This window comes from Atractosteus spatula, chromosome 25, assembly GCF_055471065.1.
Source record: "Atractosteus spatula isolate fAtrSpa1 chromosome 25, fAtrSpa1.hap1, whole genome shotgun sequence".
NCBI classification, from domain to species: domain Eukaryota; kingdom Metazoa; phylum Chordata; class Actinopteri; order Semionotiformes; family Lepisosteidae; genus Atractosteus; species Atractosteus spatula.
In genome coordinates, this window is record NC_142730.1 from 2,330,771 (window position 1) to 2,349,570 (window position 18,800).

At 55.7% G+C, this 18,800-nt stretch overlaps 2 protein-coding genes across 4 annotated transcripts in view; both read left to right on the top strand.

Annotated features, from left to right (window-relative positions):
- Nucleotides 1-9,523, top strand: part of dyrk1b (dual specificity tyrosine phosphorylation regulated kinase 1B) — a 45,290-nt gene extending 35,767 nt beyond the window's left edge. For 2 of the 3 annotated variants that reach the window (XM_088905383.1, XM_088905381.1), the window contains exons 3-11: nt 825-944; nt 1,396-1,584; nt 2,126-2,273; nt 3,295-3,581; nt 4,147-4,293; nt 4,957-5,118; nt 7,622-7,925; nt 8,204-8,307; nt 8,841-9,523. In XM_088905383.1, coding sequence (XP_088761509.1) covers nt 825-944; nt 1,396-1,584; nt 2,126-2,273; nt 3,295-3,581; nt 4,147-4,293; nt 4,957-5,118; nt 7,622-7,925; nt 8,204-8,307; nt 8,841-9,500 — 2,121 coding nt within the window. In that variant the 3' untranslated portion in view covers nt 9,501-9,523. The remainder of the gene's footprint in view (nt 1-824; nt 945-1,395; nt 1,585-2,125; nt 2,274-3,294; nt 3,582-4,146; nt 4,294-4,956; nt 5,119-7,621; nt 7,926-8,203; nt 8,308-8,840) is intronic. The other variant, XM_088905382.1, reaches the window with a different exon arrangement.
- A 21-nt stretch (nt 9,524-9,544) lies between these two features.
- Nucleotides 9,545-18,610, top strand: LOC148815036 (zona pellucida sperm-binding protein 3-like). The gene is made up of 9 exons (XM_088905395.1): nt 9,545-16,929; nt 17,016-17,131; nt 17,207-17,313; nt 17,391-17,565; nt 17,643-17,760; nt 17,946-18,046; nt 18,124-18,197; nt 18,357-18,473; nt 18,516-18,610. The coding sequence occupies exons 1-9, from the start codon at nt 16,372-16,374 to the stop codon at nt 18,608-18,610; spliced, it is 1,461 nt and encodes a 486-aa protein (XP_088761521.1). The 5' UTR covers nt 9,545-16,371.
- The last annotated feature ends 190 nt before the right edge of the window (nt 18,611-18,800 follow it).

The following is an 18,800-nucleotide window of genomic DNA, read 5'->3' on the forward strand; positions in this document are numbered from 1 at the left end:
CTTTATAGTAGTCCGAGTTACCTAGCCAGGAGAGTTCAGCTGTTTTACAGTGAGAGCACGTGTGGGTGCTGTATGATCCGAATCTGATGGATTGTGTGCGCAGCAACATGGGATCGCAAAGATGTGTGGTGCAAGACAGGAGCTGATGTCTGGGCAGGTAACTCTCCCAGTCCTGTTTGAGACACTGAGAGCACCGTGCCGAATGGGCTTTTCCTTCAAGGGGACCTGAATGCCAGTGGCTCTTTATAGTTGGTCATTGAGCAGCAGACACGCCCACGGAGGGGCGTGGCATTGTCGGGCACGCCCTTGGATGGGGGTGTGGCTCTTCATTGGGCACGCCCCATGGTCTTGTTTTCCTCCTGCTGAGATCCCGTTGGTTAGGTTACAGGCAGCACACCTGAATGAGAGCAGTCCCGGAACTGGTACAGAGCGGAAACCAATTATAAACCCCATTGGATGTTTTAAGAGCTCAAATCAGTCTAAAGCAAAAACTGGAAGTGACTGTTTGCTTTTAGCTATGGCTGGAAAGTGGCACATAGCCAGCACGGTCATCCCTCCACCACATCAGATTAGCGGTACAAGGTTTGTGTGAGCGTGTGTGTAATCAAGAGAGTTTTTGTGTGACCTCAGGTTAGCCCATACACTAGGTTGACCTGTTCTGATGGTATATGAATGAGTGCTTTCTTGAATTGTGCACTTGGAGGAGAGATCTGAGGTGTGCTGTGTGGCGTGAGAGGCACAAGGAGCTGAGGCATGTTGGTGCAGTTAGAGGAGACCCCCCCACCCCTCTGATGCCCCCCATGCGTTTCCCCCTGCTGGGACAGGTGCTGTCAGACATGACCATACTGCAGAGGAGGATCCCGCCGAGCTTTCGAGACCCAGCCACCGCCCCGCTCCGGAAACTCTCCGTCGATCTCATCAAGACCTACAAGCACATCAATGAGGCGAGTCCCCACCGGATCGTTTCTGTCGCTCGAGAGCTCCTGAGCGAGCAGGCAGCGCGTGAGCCTGGAGCTCTGCAGCCTGCATGTCGCGGATCTGGGCCTGGGCTGTGTGGCCACAAGGTGGCGCTCAACAGTACTATACTAGTGCAGTTTTCCAGGTGTCCGCAGTGACATCAGAGAGGTGTGCCCCGTCTCCACTCCTCTGTCTTAATACAGAGGTGATGAATGGAGTGGGTTCTGGTGCTCCTCTTCTCCATATACCACTGATCACGCCACGTGGGGCTTCACTGATTCTTATTTTCTATAGCACGAGTGCAGCTTGTCCAGTAAAAGCCCAGGCAGTGGATCGCTTGGTTTACAGCAGTTTGATTTCAGTCTTGCTAAGTTAGTGTGGTGGTGTGTCAGCTGCGGCTTGACCCCTGACCCCTGACCCCTGACCTTGCCCGCGCAGGTGTACTACACTAAGAAGAAGCGGCGCGCCCAGCAGGTGCCCCCCGAGGACTCCAGCACCAAGAAGGAGCGGAAGGTCTACAACGACGGCTACGACGACGACAACTACGACTACATCGTCAAGAACGGCGAGAAGTGGCTGGACCGCTACGAGATCGACTCGCTCATCGGGAAGGGCTCCTTCGGACAGGTCAGGGACGCGCCGGGGCTGATGGGAGGGCACGATTAAGAATATCGCGCTGTCCACCTCCTTCCCTTACATCACAGGTGTAGAAATGGGTGGGAGGAGGTACGGTCATGATCCCAGTCTTATACTTGGGGGTGTTAAAAATGCAGCGTGCTTGTTTTTCATGTCCCTCAGTGTGATAGGAGCTCCCATCGTTTAATGCCTTGTGCACCGCGAGGTCAGCTTGAACAGGCTGTCGCACAGTCCTCCAGGGGTTTGAAAGGGCAAGTGATGACCAGTAATCTGCGCTGTCCCTGTAGTGATCTGGCCGGTACGCAGACGGGCACAAAATTGCGGGGCTAGGGATGTTCCCACTGGCGCAGTGCAGGGCACAGGGCTCAAGCCCAGCACTGTCCTGTTATCCTTGCAGGGTGTACTTCAGCTGAGGCTGAGAGGAGGTCGCGCACTCACAACCCTCTTCTTCCGACTTCTCGCGGGGGCGAGGGGCGGGCGCCGGGCTCTCTGCCAAGGTGCCTTGGTCAGCAGCGCTTCTGCTGTTTTTCAGGTGGTGAAGGCCTACGACCACCACGAACAAGAGTGGGTGGCCATCAAGATCATCAAAAACAAGAAAGCCTTCCTGAACCAGGCCCAAATCGAGCTGCGCCTGCTTGAGCTCATGAACAAACACGACACGGAGATGAAGTACTACATAGGTAAGGGCCCTGGGGACTGGGCATCGCCAGACGGGCCCTGCAGCAGCGATTCACGCTGCCACAGCTTGGGGTACAGCAGTCCAGCGGACTGGCAGAGAGGCCGACACTGGCGTAGTGCAGGGAACAGGGGTCAAGCAAAGTGGCACAGACAGAGCTGCAGTTAGGCGGACCTGTCCTGTAATGATCAGTCCCACTGGCACAGCGAAGGAGAGTGTGCTCAGGGAGCTACAGCTGGCCCCACCGTTTTGCTGTTTTCCATCATGCCTGACAGATCAACACATAAAATCACATCATCACCTGTGGCATTAAAATCTCTCAAATTACTACTTGGTGTCAGTAGTAGCTCAGTGCTCGTCCAACAGCCGTAGTCGCTTGACTGCGTCAGGGTCAGTCACAGTCTTGCAGGCCGAGTCATACCAGAAGCGCACTGCATCAAGACACAAGTGGCGCAGCGGCTGTTGCGCTGGAGCCCGGGGTAGTCGTGTCCCGGCCAGCGGCCCTGTGCAAGGCTAGACAGACCTGGCCGCCCTGCTCACATTCTCAAGCCGGTTTAAATTAAGTAAGCTATTTGAACTCCTGGCTAGGACGCAAATAGAAATATAATATTAGAAAAAAATGCTGCATCTTTTCCAGCATCCTACATAAGGTGGTATACACCAGCATGAAGTCAAATGCATTCACTCTGACCTAGAACGTTAGCAAGATAGAGGAGTATTTTGAAATGTTGAAGTAATCTGGGAGTATCTGTCTTGTGTAATGACATCCAAAAATTAAACACTTCTGTGCATCATCTAGTTCTTTTCCTTTAATGTGGCAGTGGCACTGTTTTTTTATTGTCTCGTAAACGTCTGCGAGCCGACGTTACAGGCCTGTACCCGGGTGTGGTTTGTCATAAAGTTCGCAGCAGGAAGACATGCCCGCCATCCCAGATTGTGGAAGTGTTGATCTGAAAGCTGCCCCCGAGGGTCAGAAGGTTGGCGAATGCTCTCTCTCTTTCTCTCTCTCCCCCCGCGCCCCGCAGTCCACCTGAAGAGGCACTTCATGTTCCGCAACCACCTCTGCCTGGTGTTCGAGCTGCTCTCCTACAACCTGTACGACCTGCTGCGCAACACCAACTTCCGCGGCGTGTCCCTCAACCTCACGCGCAAGTTCGCCCAGCAGCTGTGCACCGCGCTGCTCTTCCTGGCCACGCCCGAGCTCAGCATCATCCACTGCGACCTCAAGCCCGAGAACATCCTGCTGTGCAACCCCAAGCGCAGCGCCATCAAGATCGTGGACTTCGGCAGCTCCTGCCAGCTGGGCCAGCGGGTGAGCCGGGGGCTTAGTGCCACCTAGTGGAGGGGCTGGATTGGCCACGGGGGGGGTCACATTGCGGCCTCACAGCGCTGGGGCCCTGGGTTCGGTTTGTCTATATGGAGTTTGCATGGTCTCCCTGCGTTCAAGTGGGGCCCTGGTGTCTGTGTGAGTGTATTTCCTGCGGTGGACTTGTCCCATCCGGGGTGTATCCTGCCTTGATCCCAGTGCTTCTCGGGATAGGCTTCAGTCCTCCGTGACCCTGAATTGGATGAAGAGGAGATTTAAAGTGAAAGGGATAGTCTGTAGCATTTTCTGGGCATGGAGACAGTGGCACAGATGTGCTTCCAATTTGAATTGCCATATTTTTTGTATTCAAACATTTTTCATGCATCTCAAAGTGCCGTATCCGGATTCTCTGTTCACTCATAGTGCACGGTCACTCACACCATCCCAGCAGCTTGTTGAAGAGAAATTGAAACAGATTCAGATCTTCAGTGGGTGGGATTAGTTCCTGGGGACATCTTGTGTCTGGCTGGCTGACCTCTCCTCTCTCTCTCCCCCCCTTTCTTCCGTTCAGATCTATCAGTACATCCAGAGCAGGTTCTACCGCTCTCCGGAGGTGCTGCTGGGAATGCCCTATGACCTGGCCATCGACATGTGGTCTCTGGGCTGCATCCTGGTGGAGATGCACACAGGAGAACCCCTGTTCAGCGGCTCCAACGAGGTAGAGATTGCGTTGTATCTTCTGATACAAAAACTGGGGTGGGGAGATCTGTATCCAAATATTCACCTTTCCTTTTTTTAATCCAAAATCCTGTTTCCCACCTCCCTGCCCTCCCCTACATGTGTTAGAATATAACTTGGCTACTTACACAGTGTGATGGAGGGGACCAGAAAGAGACGCTAGACCTGTATAACCCCCCCCGTAGGCTCTGATCACGAGCTGCGGACCAGTCAGCCTTCACGGCGTGACGTGGAATCAGACCGTCTTCGATACACCCTTCAGCACAGGCAGTCTCTTCTGGCGAGCTGCTCCAGCCTCTGACAGCTGCATCTTTCCTCTGTTGAATGTTTGGCTGATTTTCTTTACCTGGGCACCAAGCTGACGTTTGTTCAGGATGGAGGTTATGCATTGGTTTCGTTGGTCTCTTATCCTTGATCCTGTAAGGGTATGCATTGATTTGTCTAGCTGTGCACAAACAAAATCATTGGCTCGATGCCTTCGTTGTGTCTGATTTGAGAAGTGTTATCCTGCAGTAGTGCAGTACCCGTTAACTGGTTACCGGAGGCCCCCTCCAGAGCACTCATCACTCAAGTGGCCAGCAAGGGGAGTTTCATTCATTAGACTCCAGGCCTGACTGGCTTCCTCTTCTTGACACCCTCGCAGGTGGATCAGATGAATAAAATTGTGGAGGTGCTGGGGGTCCCCCCAAACCACATGCTCGACCAGGCCCCCAAAGCCCGGAAGTACTTCGACAAGCTTTCCGACGGCCTATGGACCGTCAAGAAGAATAAGGACATTAAGAAGGTACTTTACCCGTCGCCCTCCGTGAGTAATCTTCCGAAGGCCTTTTCTTCTCACCCTCACCCTCACCCTCACCCTCGCCCCCATCCCATCGCCGCGCCGCGCCCGCGCTCGGGGAGAGATGGAGTCGGCGGTTGGCAGTGCCACTGCCCCGTCAAGCACGCACGCACGCCCAGACGTCTGTCGCCCGGTGCCCAGCGCAGGCCCTCGCGGTCGGAGCTGACGGACCCGGTACCAGGAGCTGCTTGACTCCGACCTGCCACGTGTGTCACTGGACAGACGGGGCTGATCAGTGACCATATCTGCTCTGCTCTGTGTGGATTGAAACTCAATTCCCAGTGGATCCCGTGTCCACTGGCTTCTGTTCCTCAATGAGCTACTTAACTGTAATACTCTTAACTGGGCTCGGAGGTGTTTTATAGATGATGAAGTGAGTATCTCATGAACCCAACTGTAAAAGACCTCCAGAGAAATCCCGTATATGTGAGAGTTGGGAAATAATTGGGCGAATTGGTTAATTGACCACACACGCTGGGACACAGCGCAGACATGCTGGGGCATGGCTGCGGAGACGGTGTGTTTTTACAGGGAGAGCCCGACTCGAATCTCTCTCGCCTGTGCGCGGGCGCTCTGTCACTGTGGCACCTCTGTCCTGCTAGCTGTTGCTGTGTACGCCTCCATGCCCTGGCAGTGTGTTCCTGTCAGCGTGGTCAGCGAGTCCCAGGAGAGCCGTGAGGCTGCGGCTTCCAGAAACGTGCCCAGCGCCTGGTTCTGCCGTCTGGCCCATGAGTTCCTTCGCACACTCCCTGTCTGTCCAGTGTCTGCACTCAGAAAGCTTTAGTGTTCTGGGGATCCCCTTCACCACCACCAGTGTGTACCCCCACCTGGATGATGCGCCAGTCCGCTCCCCACACACCAGCTCTCAGAGTGATGAAGCCAGTTCAGAGATGGGGATTATTAGGAGGCTATAATTGGTAAAGGCCAGGGGGAAAAATTGGCCAGGACACCAGGGTGACACCCCTACTCTTTTCAAGAAACGCCCTGAGATTTTTAATGACCACAGAGAGTCAGGACCTTGGTTTTACATCTCATCTGAAGGACGGCGCCTGTTTTACAGTATAGTGTCCCCGTCACTATACTGGGGCATTAGGACCCACCCGGACCGCAGGGTGAGCGCCCCCTGCTGGCCCCACTAACACCTCTTCCAGCAGCAGCCTTAGTTTCCCAGGAGTCTCCCCTCCAGGCACTGGCCTGACTCGCGCCTGCGGTGCGCTGCAGGGCGATCCAGCTGCTGGCCTTCCGACAGTACGAGGAGCGGCCCGGCGGCGGAGAGTTAAGCTGCTCGGCAGCGGGGGCGGGCTGTGCCAGCGAGCTCCGGCGGCTGGGGAGAGTGGTCTGCGTTTCCTGCAGCGGGGCGGGGGAGTGGGTGATGTAACAGGAAGGGTCATGCCCAGTATGAGCCGGGCGCTCCAGCTCCAGCGGCCTAATTCCGCTTTGTGGAAAGTAGATTAGAAAGGGGAAAGCTCGGTCAGGCGGCTCTTACGGGCGGCCTCTGAACCCCCGCGCGGTGAGCCCAGGGAGGGCCTTCCTGTCCGCTCCCCTGGTGGTCAAGAGCAGCGCGCTGCCGCGGGGAAAAGAGATGCAGAGGAGCAGCCCCTGTCCTGGTGGCTGGTGATCCGGCAGGTTTTCTAGGGATCAGTGGCTTTAGATCTTTACAGCAGGCTTGGATTGGTTCACTTCAGAAATTAGTATAGTTCAGTGCTTAGAAGTCTTGAATTTTCCTGGCTCTGGAACAAGAGAAAATACTTGGGACCTTTTATATTCTTAAAAAATGAAGGCCATTTTGATATTGAAGATTTAGACTGCAACTTGAGAACCCCAGAGTTAAAGGAGTGATTTCAGTCAGTCATGTAGAACAGGGACAGAGACGGGGCCCGGGCAGTAAGATTTTAGGGAGGCTTGGATTTGTGTTGTCCAGTAGTGTGAAGCCAACATCACCTCCATGCCTCATTGTGGTCTGTCTCCCATGTGCTGTGCTGTGCTGTGCATCGTGGATTGCTTGATGTAAAATAAGTGGAATCTTTTTACTTACTAGAGCTCCGCTTTTCCTAAATCGTTTTTCCTTCTTTCAGCTTTGAAGCTCCTGATTGTAGGGAGCCCTGCAGTATTTAATGTTGGCCGCCCTGATGCAGAATGCAACTGCAATTGGGAAAACGCAGAGCGCTTCCGTGCCCTTTAGATCCGTGCATGGCCTGATGCAGACGGTCGTGCTCACCTGATGTTTAAGACATGGGCGCTGGAGAAAATGCTTAATCGAAATGGGACAAAGTCTGTATTTATTTGGGGAGGGGTGGGAATTTCTTGGATACTGCGGAGCCTAGCAGGTTTAGGTGGTGGTGGGGAATCTGGGCGCTTGCCTGCCGAAATCACCAGGATGCTGAGTTGGGAGACGGCAGGGCATGATGCGCTGTCTGTGGGTCTGCCACTGAGCCTCTTGGCCTCCCCCCCCCCCCCGTGTGCCCTGCAGGAGTACAAGCCCCCCGCCACGCGGCGGCTGCACGAGATCCTGGGGGTGGAGACGGGGGGCCCCGGGGGCCGGCGCGCGGGCGAGCAGGGCCACGCCCCCTGCGACTACCTGAAGTTCAAGGACCTGATCCTGCGCATGCTGGACTACGACCCCAAGACCCGCATCACGCCCTTCTACGCCCTGCAGCACAACTTCTTCAAGAAGACCACGGACGAGGGCACCAACACGAGCAGCAGCACCTCCACGAGCCCGGCCATGGACCACAGCCACTCCACCAGCACCACCAGCTCCGTCTCCAGCTCAGGTGGGAGTGCGCCCCCTAGGGGCTCCCCGCTACTCTGATTACCCTTTGACGCCTAACTTAGGACGACCGTTAGGCTGTCATCGTTGTCGGCTCCTAAGAAGCTGCAGCTCATTTTAAAAACCGGATGAGAAACCTCTGGGGAGCCCCAGTTCAGTCTCTTCAGATTGTAGGGGAACGCAGTGGTTTTGAGTGCTGTTTTCTCACAGTAGTAGCAATGTCCTCTTGATCTTTTCCGACTGTCCGACGGGGACCTTACTCACTGCCTTCGTTCTTTCCAGGTGGATCTAGCGGATCTTCCAACGACAACCGGAACTACCGGTACAGCAACCGATACTACAACAGCGCTGTGACTCACACGGACTACGAGATGCAGAGTCCACAGGTAGGAGCGCAACCAGTGCCCGGCACGTCCAGAACGGGTTTTCAGGGCATCCAGTCGGGAGTTTTCCCCGAAATCGAGGAAGGAAGGTTGTACTTGTAAGTGTGAAAGCTGCATTGTACAGCGTCCTGGCAAAATCTGTTGGTCTGTGTGAAGATCTGTGTTTAATGTGAGCTGCACATTGGGCACTGAAGCACAACACACACCCCTGGACAGAGCCAGTACCTGCCAGAGGGTGTAGTGTGATGTGTGCTGTTCGAACGGCGCGTAGTGTTGGATCGGTGAGCGGGCCATAAGCTGTGGAGCCAAACGGAACCGCTCCCTAGTGCCAGGTTTTTCAACGCGCAGTTGTCCGAACAGGCCGACAGGACAGCGTAGCCGCTGGGGCACAGATCTGCAGTCTCCTAGGAGGAAGTCTCAGAGCGCAGGACCACGGCGAGCCTCCTGCTTGCTCCAAGGCTTTCACTGGGCTGCCCCCTCAGTGTGGCAGACGCCAGCCTGACCCCGACCCTGACCTCCTCCTCTCTCCCCCTCAGGCTCCTCAGCAGCAGATGCGCCTGTGGCCGGGAGGTGAGGGCCCCCTGTCCAACAGCGACCCCTACCCCCAGCTGCTCCTGCACAAGCCCTCCGCCACGCAGCAGTCCCGCCACTACCTCGGCGGCGGCGGCGGCGGGATGCTGGAGCCCCACCACCCGCACCCCATCTACGGGCACCACGGCAACAGCCGGCAGCTCCGCCAGCAGCAGCAGCAGCAGCAGCAGCAGATCCCGGCAGCCTCGCCGCAGCAGCAGCTCCCAGACGCCATCGAGCTCAGCCTGACGCACCACCACCACCTGGCCCCGTCTTCCATGCACCACGGGCCCCCCCTCCCGGACTCCAGCCAGTACGGCTCCTCCAACCTGCACCTGGGCCTCTCCGCCTTCCGGACTAGGACAGTCATGGCCCCCCCGAACCCCCAGGACAGCATGGTCGCCGCCTCGGGGCTCGGCTACCCCCCCTACCCCGGCAGCGCTGGCGGCGGCGGCAGCAACAACAACAACCCCCCCCAGGCCGGAGGGGGGGGCGGCCTGTTGACGGGACCCCCCCGGGGAGGAGCGGGGGGCACGGGCGTGGGCCGGCCCGACTCGGAGGAGATGGCGATGATGGGGGTCTGCGGGACCGGAGGACCCCCTCAGAGCACAGCGGCGAGCTCTTGATGAATCTTGAACAAACTCCAAAAGCCATACGATTTTAAACACACACACACACACACACACACACACCGCCGCACCGTGCGGACAGACCGGAGAGCTGGACGGACGATCTTGTTGTGCATGGGGGGGCGGGGCGGGGCAGGACCGGGGGTCCGGATCGTTTCTTTTCTTTGGGTGTTTTGGAGGGGGGGAGAGGCCGGCTGGAGGAGACTGGGCGGGAGAAGGGGTTTTAGTTCTCTTACGATTTTTATTTTAACTTTGGTTTTGGCGCCGGGCGACTTCAGGGCGCGGCGTGTCGGGACGGCGCAGGCCGGGGCGCCGCAGACCGCCGGGCTGTTTGGTTTTGTTTCTGAAGTCTAGGTGTTTAATTGTAAATTATTAATTTATTAATAATCACTACATGAGGGCATGACCTGAGTGTACGAAAAGGAGGAGAAATTGCAGTGGGTTTTTGTTTTTTTTATTGTTCTTATTTTTCGGAGGGGCACCTACAACAAAGGAAGCCAGAATTTTCTTCCTCCCCTTGTTTTAGCGTTTTATTTTCTTTCTCCGGACTTCTCGCTGCCCGCTGGCTTGTTTCCAGCAGAACGGCTGTCCAGGGGAGGCCGCCGCGCGCCACTGTGCAGGGGGTAGAAACTTGGGCCCGGAGAAACACCCAGCTGCTCCCTCCAGACAGGACAGGGCCGCCAGCGCCGGGACGAAGACGGACGCGGATCGGACAAACTCGGGATGCATCAAGCCAAATCTCGCTCACTCTTCCTCTCCCCCTCTCCCCGTCTGTGCTCGGTTGGGGTGGCTTCCGAAGTTCGCTGACCCCCTCTCCATCACCCCCTTTCTCCAGGCGACGCGCCCCCCAGAATCGCTTCCTCTCTTTCGTCCCCCCCCACCCCCCAGCGCTCGGCAAGCGTTGCCACTTCCCATCTGGGAAAAGAGAAATATCGGGGGGGGGGGGGAGGGGGGAACGACGACAAAACCACCCCCACACCCTCTTCGTTTCTTTCTAGGCTGCTAACTCCACTCTCAACCGTGTCCGGATTGCTGCTAAACAAAACAGACAAATAAATAAAAGAGATAAACTTTTTAACCCTCCTGCTTCAGAAGAAAAAAGAACCACTGCATCTCATGTATTTATTACTATTTAACAAAAAAAAATGGAAAAAAGCCTGTTGTGCCTGTTGTTTTTTTTAAAGGGAGGGGGTGGGGAGTGATGGTGCAGAAGAGCAGGTCTTCGTTTCCTCTGCTCTGGCTCATCCTGGCAGCAGCCAGCCTCCGGTCGCTGAGCGGTCCGGTCCGCTCCGTGTCGGGCGTCGGAAGGGTCGCGGGGGGCTGCTGTATGTGAGCAGGAACCCCTAGTGCGCTTGCCGTGGGCCCGCAGGCCCCACTGACCCTGCTCCCTACAAGAGGCAACGTGGGTGGTTGGGCTTCTTTCAATTAACGAGTTTGGGTGAAACGGAAACCGCCAGTCCGGACGCACAGGGCAGAGGAAGGGGTCGAGAGTCGATGCTCTTCGTTTCTCGTCTTGAGCAGAAGGATGTTCCTGTAAGCAGTGTGTTGATGCTCTGCCTGTGGTAGAAACGTGTTTTATTGCTGGAAGGGTGAAATGGGGTTTTGTTGAAGCTGGGTTCACAGTTCACTGTGCCCGGGGTACTGGGACGCCGCCAGTGATGCTCCTCGGGATCCTCCACTCCTCCAGATGTGCCTGTGAGCCGAGAGACAACTGGAGAACGCTCGGTGTCCAGCTGCCCAAGTCTGCATTGTCTCAATGAAAGTCAGTGTTACAGAGTGATCCTGCACACAGCTGTTTATATTTTTTTTGACATCTCATCATTTGTAAATGGGGTATTGGTTTATATTTACACCAGTGCAGTGATGGGGGGGAAGAAGGTGTTTCCCCAGTTTTTCCCCTTCAGCAGGGCTGGGCAGTCCTGCTCCTAGAGGGCCAGTGTGCCTGTGGGTGTTGACTCTAACTCACCTCTTCATCTAACTTAGTTCACAATTGGCTGAACGGGACATTACCTATCCCAGTCTACACTTTCATCTTAATTTTGTCTCCTGTGCAGTCCCACCCTTGTGTGTTGCTGTGCACAGCTAGTTTATCACCCCATCTGCGTGTTTTCTGTGGTGGCACGAGGACAGAGCGTTGTAGTTGCGTTTTTGTGTCCCTTGAGCGAAATGGGTCACAACTTAAAATGGATCCTAACTAATCTGTCCCTCAATTTGTAAATCCTCACCAGTGTTGTTAATGCACATTCTCAGCTCTTCGTTTTGGTTCTGCAGCCTTTGATGCTTGTCTTTGATCCTCCCCTAGAGTCGCTCAGTGGTGTGCCTTCACTCGGACCTTAGGAGGCAGGATTCTAGGAGGACTGATGTTTCTAACCAGATCCTTGTGTCGCTCAGCCTGTGGTTTATCTCTGGGGGTGCAGCCCTAGGTGAGCTGAGGGACCCTGCCTTGCTGGTGACCCCTTCTGCCTCCCTTCTGGTGCCCATCTGCCACAGGGTTGGCTGGAGCCCCCTGACATCACTGTGGCCCCAGGTCCACAGCCCTTGGCTCACACGTGCCACCGCGCCCCCGCTTCAGTGCGTTTGGGTGTCTTCAAAAACCCCAAATCTCAAGCTTCTGACACGAGAGAGATATATACCAGCAGTGCCAGTAGATGGTGGATAATCCAGGTCACCGTGTTGGGGACCAGTGGATCAGGGACTGCAGCAGGCCGTCCGTGTGGCCTGACAGTCCTAACTCCCGGCCTCCTTCAGCGCAGGGTGTCCCAGCCCACTGACCGGGCTTGGTTCAACTCCTGAACGACAGTCGGGTTCAGTCTGAAGGCGTTTGAACGCGGGGGCTCTGGGCTGGCGTAAGTAATTTGAAGTCTACCAACTCTACCAAAACATGTTTGCTCCCTTGCCTTCTGTTTTCTAACCACTTCTTCCAGTTCAGGGTCACATGGGAGTGGGAGTCCAGGCAAGCCACGGGCACAGGGCGGGGTACACCCTGGATGGGGTGCCAATTCATCCAGGGCAGACACGCACTCTCACACTCAGCAGACGCCTATGAACCTACCAGTGCAGCTCTGGACTATGGAAGGAAACTGGAGCACCTGGCTGACAACATGCAAGCTCCACACAGACAGCACCCCAGGTCCAGAACTCAACCCAGGATCCCAGAGCTGCTACCCTCGGCACCGACATACTGGCCCCTAAAATTGGACTGCTGCTGTCTAGAGCACTGAGCTCACCTGAATGTCTTCACAAATGAGTGAAGTGCGAGGGGGCGGGTGCCTGGAGAACTGGAGAGGGTTTTTGTAGAACATTTCCTGCGTGTACTCTCACGGCTGCTGGGCACTCGCGGGACAGGCTAGGGGCTAAAACCGGCTCTTCCCCTCTGGAAGGTCGGGAAGCGATCTGCTGGGCCAGATCGGAGAATCGCGGCCGGGAGCGCAGGTATTCTAGCAACGGGAAAGAAACTGTTCACTGGGAGCTGAACTGCTCACCACATGTGCACAAATAACCTGTTGCCCAGCACAACTGGAGGAAATCCTGTAAGCACGCAGTTACCCATAAAAGCTGAGGCTGAGTTTCCTGTGCAGTTAGGAACAAGCGCAGGAAGTACTGCTGTCTCGTCCCGAATGTGGACAGTGATCCCCAGCCCACTCATTTGGGGACTGTGAGGCTCCTCAGTGACTAAAAATGACCATGTGCATTACTAGTGTAGCCCTGCTCCTGGAGATCACCATCTCCCGCCTCCTGCTCCTGCAGAGCTCCTCATCCCAGGCTCGCTGATTTCACAGTTCTGTTCTGGGCCTCGGATGAAATATGGCATATCGATCAATGCCCTAACCAGCTTCTGAATTTCAGAACTGCCCTCGTCCAAGAAGCACGACTCCTTGGCACAGAGCTCGCCGCTCGCTGTGGGTGTATCTGACGCCCTCACTCCCCCCAGTGTCAGTTCATCACGAACGGATCAGCTCGGAGGAGCTGCCTGGGGAGAACTGAGGGTCAGGGAGCTGTGGAGAAGCTGCGTGCCCAAAGTGAAGAACTGTAACCGTGATGTCAGGGGGTCTGTGATACCCAGGAGTTACGAACACGTCTAAACAAGCGGATATGTTAGTTATCCATTTGTACTGGAGATTCAATGCTCGTTTGGAACAAAAACTAAAACATCCACCCATTTTCTAACCCCTTCTTCCAATCCGGGACCGCAGGGGTGCTGGAGCCTGTCCTGGCAAGCAGTGGGCACATGGTGGGGTACAGCCTGGACAGGACACCAACCCATCACAGGGCAGCTACAGACACGCTCGCACTCGAGCCACTCTTCCCAGCACGTGAACATGCAGACTCCGCACAGACAGCACCCGGGCGTTGAACCCAGGCCCCCAGCGATGTGAGGCAGGAATGCTGACCCCCCTGCACCGCTGTGCCACCCAAGCCCAAAACACTGCCTGGTCATCAGGCCTGGAGCTGGTGTCAAGGTCAGGTCATGCCTGCTGGCGCTCCACTGGCTCCGTCCAGCAGGTGTGAGCCCCAGCTGTAACAGCGAGGAAAGGGCATGTCGAAAAAAATGGCTAAACCCGAGAAAAACAGACGCGACCGAAGCCTCAAACATTTTATCGACCAGACATAGTGGTTTGTCTGTATGTTTACAGCCGGCCTTCCTCTCGCGTGTATCAGGAGTGGGTACACACTGATGGTAGTGGAGGGGAGCCCCATTACCTGTAAAGCGCTTTGAGTGGAGTGTCCAGAAAAGCGCTATATAAGTGTAAGCGATTATTATTATTATTATTATTATTATTATCATCTCCCTGAATATGCAGGCGCCGGCTGACGGAGCGGAGTCTGTCGAAACCCGCGTCGGGTTAAGCGCCTTTCAAATGACGCTTTTCCCGTCAACTCCCAACAATTTTCCTGAGGGCAGGCCACCCTTTCCACGGTCAACGCGATTTAAAATTCTTTTGAGAGTATTTTTTTTTTTTTACTGTGAGAAAAAAAACGGTGATCTCCGCAATCAACTTCTTCCCCCGTCTGCTGAGGTTTCGCCTCTCGCAGGATCGAGCGCAGAGCCGGCCCCAGCTCCAGCCGGATGATACACGGCAAATAGACACGCCGCGCTGCCCGTCACTGAAGACACAAATACATATTGTTGGAATAAATTACCGCTTTTGGAAGGAAATTGATAACGCCGTTTAATTATCTTTTTTTCCTTTTTAAAACATTCATAGAAGCCACGGCAGGTGGTTCACGCTCCAGCCGACGGAAGAGCCTCCTCGGTGAAAACGCTCCGGGCTGCAGCAGGGCGTGTCTGGCGACCCCTAGTGGTTGTTCGCGGAACGTCTGAAGCTGCGCCGCCTTCTCCGGCGGACGAGGAGAGGAGACCCCTGCCCCTGCTCCGGACCGGACAGGGAGAACGGGCCTGCACGGGCACTACAATCCGCTTGGGTGGAGCAGAAAACAGAACGCTAATAAAAAAAATCCCACGAAAGTCGAGGCGACGGGGAAAGGGTTTTTTGGACGCGTCGGGCAGTGCGATCTGGCGGGCGCGGCGCTAGAAAGCTTTCTTTTTCGCGACAGTAAAATCAGAGGGAGTCTGCCACAGGTGGGGGGTGGGGGGGCGGTAGATGAATGACGAGACAAAGGCTGAGCTCGATTAGCGGGATGAGATTCTCCTTGGGGAGAAATTACAGCCGCTCAAGGCTCCCGGACCTCCTGCGCGCTCAGGACCTGACCGCGGGGAAAGAGCCCCGGTCTCGCCGGGGGTTCAGGGGTGCAACTGAGCGCTCGGGACCGGCTAGTGTCGGGGTTCCCGGGCTCTGGGGTGTGGGAGCCCTTCACCTTAACAAGCCACGTGGCTAATGTAATGAAGGCTGCGACATCCCCACTTTTCCGGGACGCTGGGAATTCGCGCGGCTGCGGGTTCCTCCCGGTGAACTGAAGAGAGAGAACCCGCACGTCCGGCAGGCTTCTCCCGCTGGGACACCTCCATCGATTCCCCTCTCCGCAATGGCGTGCTTGCAAACTGCATTACTGTGAACGGAAACAGAGCCGCACTGCAGGATGACACCTTGAACGCAAACTGTTATTGAAATCCATCAGCTTAAAGAAGCCAGAAGCCATTGGTTTTACAGTTAAGTCTCAGTTTAGCAAACAGGACGCCGCTCTTGGTTTTGAAGTCTCTCCCTTGAGAGAAAACTAATCGCAATGAGAGAAACAGATCGCAATGTGTGCGACTCTGCAGGACGCAGTGAGGAAGAGCTTAAGAGTCCTAAAAACCTACCCGAATCCCTATAACACACGTTCTCGAAGAAAAAAACGCCAAAATAATGTCTGAGTTGTTGTCTTAGCCAACCCAAAAATGAAACTAAACATAATTCGATTTTAAAGTTGAGGGGTTTCCTTTAAAAGACAGATACCGTATTTTCAAGACAACCCTTCTTTCTCTGCTCTCAGGTATTCCCTCAGCTTCAAGGATATCAACCTGTTCCATCGCATCCCGATCTAAATATCTATACAAGACAATACCTGATGAAAGTTTGAATCAAAAATAACAAAATACTGAAAAGTAAAGAACATCGTTTAATCTCTTTCTACACAAAAATGAACCTAGTATTTTATAAAGTCGTCTGCCTATACAAGTCATGACAAAGCATTTTAGACTGGTTAACGAAGGCGATGAGAAGGAGTTAACAATATCGCTTAATTGATTGCGTTGATTGAGCGGTAGTGTGACCAGGTGTGGGGTAGCAGGTCCTGCCAGTATAAAAACCAAGTCACCGCGTTCACACTTCATGCTCTCTGGCTTGAACACAGCCTGGTGGTTTACTGGTCTTACTCCTGTAGCAGCTCAGCGGGACACAGCCAGTTACCAAGGGAAGTTAATTTAGCGATGCGCTCGTTTCTCTTCGTGCTGTGCCTGTGCGCAGGGGCCGGGCTCCCCGCACTGATCTCCGCCGGGCCGGCTGGCTGGGACTCCGGGGAATTAGCGCTCCAGGCCGACTTCCCGGCTCCCGAAGATGCAGCCCAGTCGGAGGACTTGAGCCTCGCAGATGCGCCCTCCGAAGACCTGTCTGCGAGCGAGAACGACTCGCAGTCCTCGGCTCCCGACTACCGCCGCCTCCCCGTGTCCAGAGACGCGCACACGCCCTACTTCGCCAAGGAGAAGATGAAGCCCGAAGCCGGCAGCCGGCCCTTACCCGCCGACATCAAGAGCGTCCTGTTCCCTCCCCAGCGAGGGCGGCAGCCGGCTCGCCCGCCCATCGGGGGCACCCGAGGAGTGGCCGTGTGGTGCGACTCCAGCAGGATGTACGTGAGGGTCAGTCGGCTCCTGTTCGGCTTCAGCTGTCGGCCATCGGAGGTGACCTTGGGCAACTGCAGCGTCAGCCGAACCACACGCAGCTCCTTCTACTTCATCTACGGGCTTCACGAGTGCGGCACCGAGCGATCGGTAAGCGGGGCTTCGTCTACAGGCAGTGTAGGGCTAGTGTGGGGGCTGCCTTTCCTGGGAATATCCCTTCCTCGGTGACCCTGCAGGTTGTCCAGGGCCGCCTGGTGTACTCCAACACTCTGGGCTACGCCCCGCCCTCCTCCAGTGCGCCTGTGCATCGCTTCATTCCCTTCTCTGTGCCGGTCAAGTGCTCCTACAACAGGTAGGCAGGGCTCTGCTGCAGCTGAGGAGCCGCTGGGGACGTGTCCAGAAGCCCCTCATGCCCTCTGTCCTGCAGGTTCCACTACTCCTACAAGGTGGGCTACGTCCCCACCTGGGCCAGGAGAAGGACCTTCTTCAAGGACCTGAAGAACAAGCACAGCTTTGTCCTGCTCACCACCAACTGTAAGCTCCTTCAGCGAGTGGCTCCTCCTGCCTGCAGGGGGCGCTGTGTGCAGGTGTAATGCTGCCTCTCTTTCCAGCCCGCTGGGTCCGGCTCTCTCCCAAGGACGAGTACTTCCTGGGTCAGCCCATGTACTTCCAGGCCACTGCCTACTTTGCCACAGCGGAGCAGAGGCTGTACGTCCACTCGTGTTACGTGACGGAGAAACCAGAGCAGCACTCCCAGCCCCGTTTCCCTGTGATTGACAACTTGGGGTACGGCCCCTTCTGGGAGGGGAGGTGGGCAGGAGCCCTGAGAGCCTGCAGGGGTTCATCCTTGTCCTTGTCCCCAGGTGCATGGTGGACAGCAAGGCAGACGGCTGCCTGTCCAGGTTTGTCCCCTCCAAGCAGAAGGATGTGCTCCGCTTCACGATTGATGCCTTCCTCTTCCAGAAGAAGCCGTCCAGGAAGGTGCTGCTCAGCCTTCCTGCTCTACTGATCCACGGTCTGCTTTTCCTTCCATGATCTAGATGTGAACCAGACTGTGGCGGCTGTAGTGCCTAGAGCTGCCAGCTTGACTTCACTGCTGGCAGAAGGTCCTTCTCTGTGGCTGTGTTGGCCTTGATCCCTGAATGCTGTGACCTTCCCTCTTGCAGCATGAAGTGACTGAGCTGTACATGCACTGTGTCATGGCTGTGGCTCCTGCTAAAGCAACCCCAGGGACCAAGTCCTGCACCTACAACAGGGAGGCTAAGAGGTACTTCTGCAAGGAGCCTGCTGAGGGTGCTCTGGGACATGCCAGGTGGAGGCCTCACCTGTCCTCCTCTCCTCCAGGTGGGAGGAGCTGTATGGTGACCATGAGGTCTGTGCCTGCTGTGAGTCCAGGTGTGCTGGCAGCCGGAATGAAGGTGGGTCTGGTTCTCTGTCCCTTGTGGATACATCTCTGCCCAAGAGACAACTGTGAGGAATGATCCCATCCTGGGCAAAGGGGCTGTTGAGATGAGTAGCATCCCTGTGGGTCTCCAGCTGTAGCAGGTCCCTCACTGCTGGGTGCTGCTTGTCCACAGGTACCAGGAGCCGGGTGACCAGCAGTCGGGTGGCTGTGGCACCAGTAGAGGGTCCTCTGGGTGTGGAAGGTGACTGGACTGAGGATGAGGAGGGAGACCCTCAGGGCTCCGGTGAAGGTGCTGATGGGGCTCCAGGATACAGTGATACTGCAGGACAAGATGCTGGGAGCACCAGTGGGGATGTGGAGGGAGCAGAGGAGTTTGGAGGTTATGGCGGGCGGAGAGGTAGGGTCTGGCAGGAGGAGCTCCTGTAGGGGTGGTGTCCTGCAGTGTGGCTGGATTGTTCTCCTTCTTCCTCCCCAGGTGCCTGAATGAAGGCTCCAGCCTGGCCCTTGTGACTCTCCTGCCTCCACTCCCCTTGTAATGGCAACGGATGAATAAAAGTGGGAAAAACTCCTTTGGTTGTTCTTTTCTTTCAACTGTATTATGTCCTACTGCCTTAAT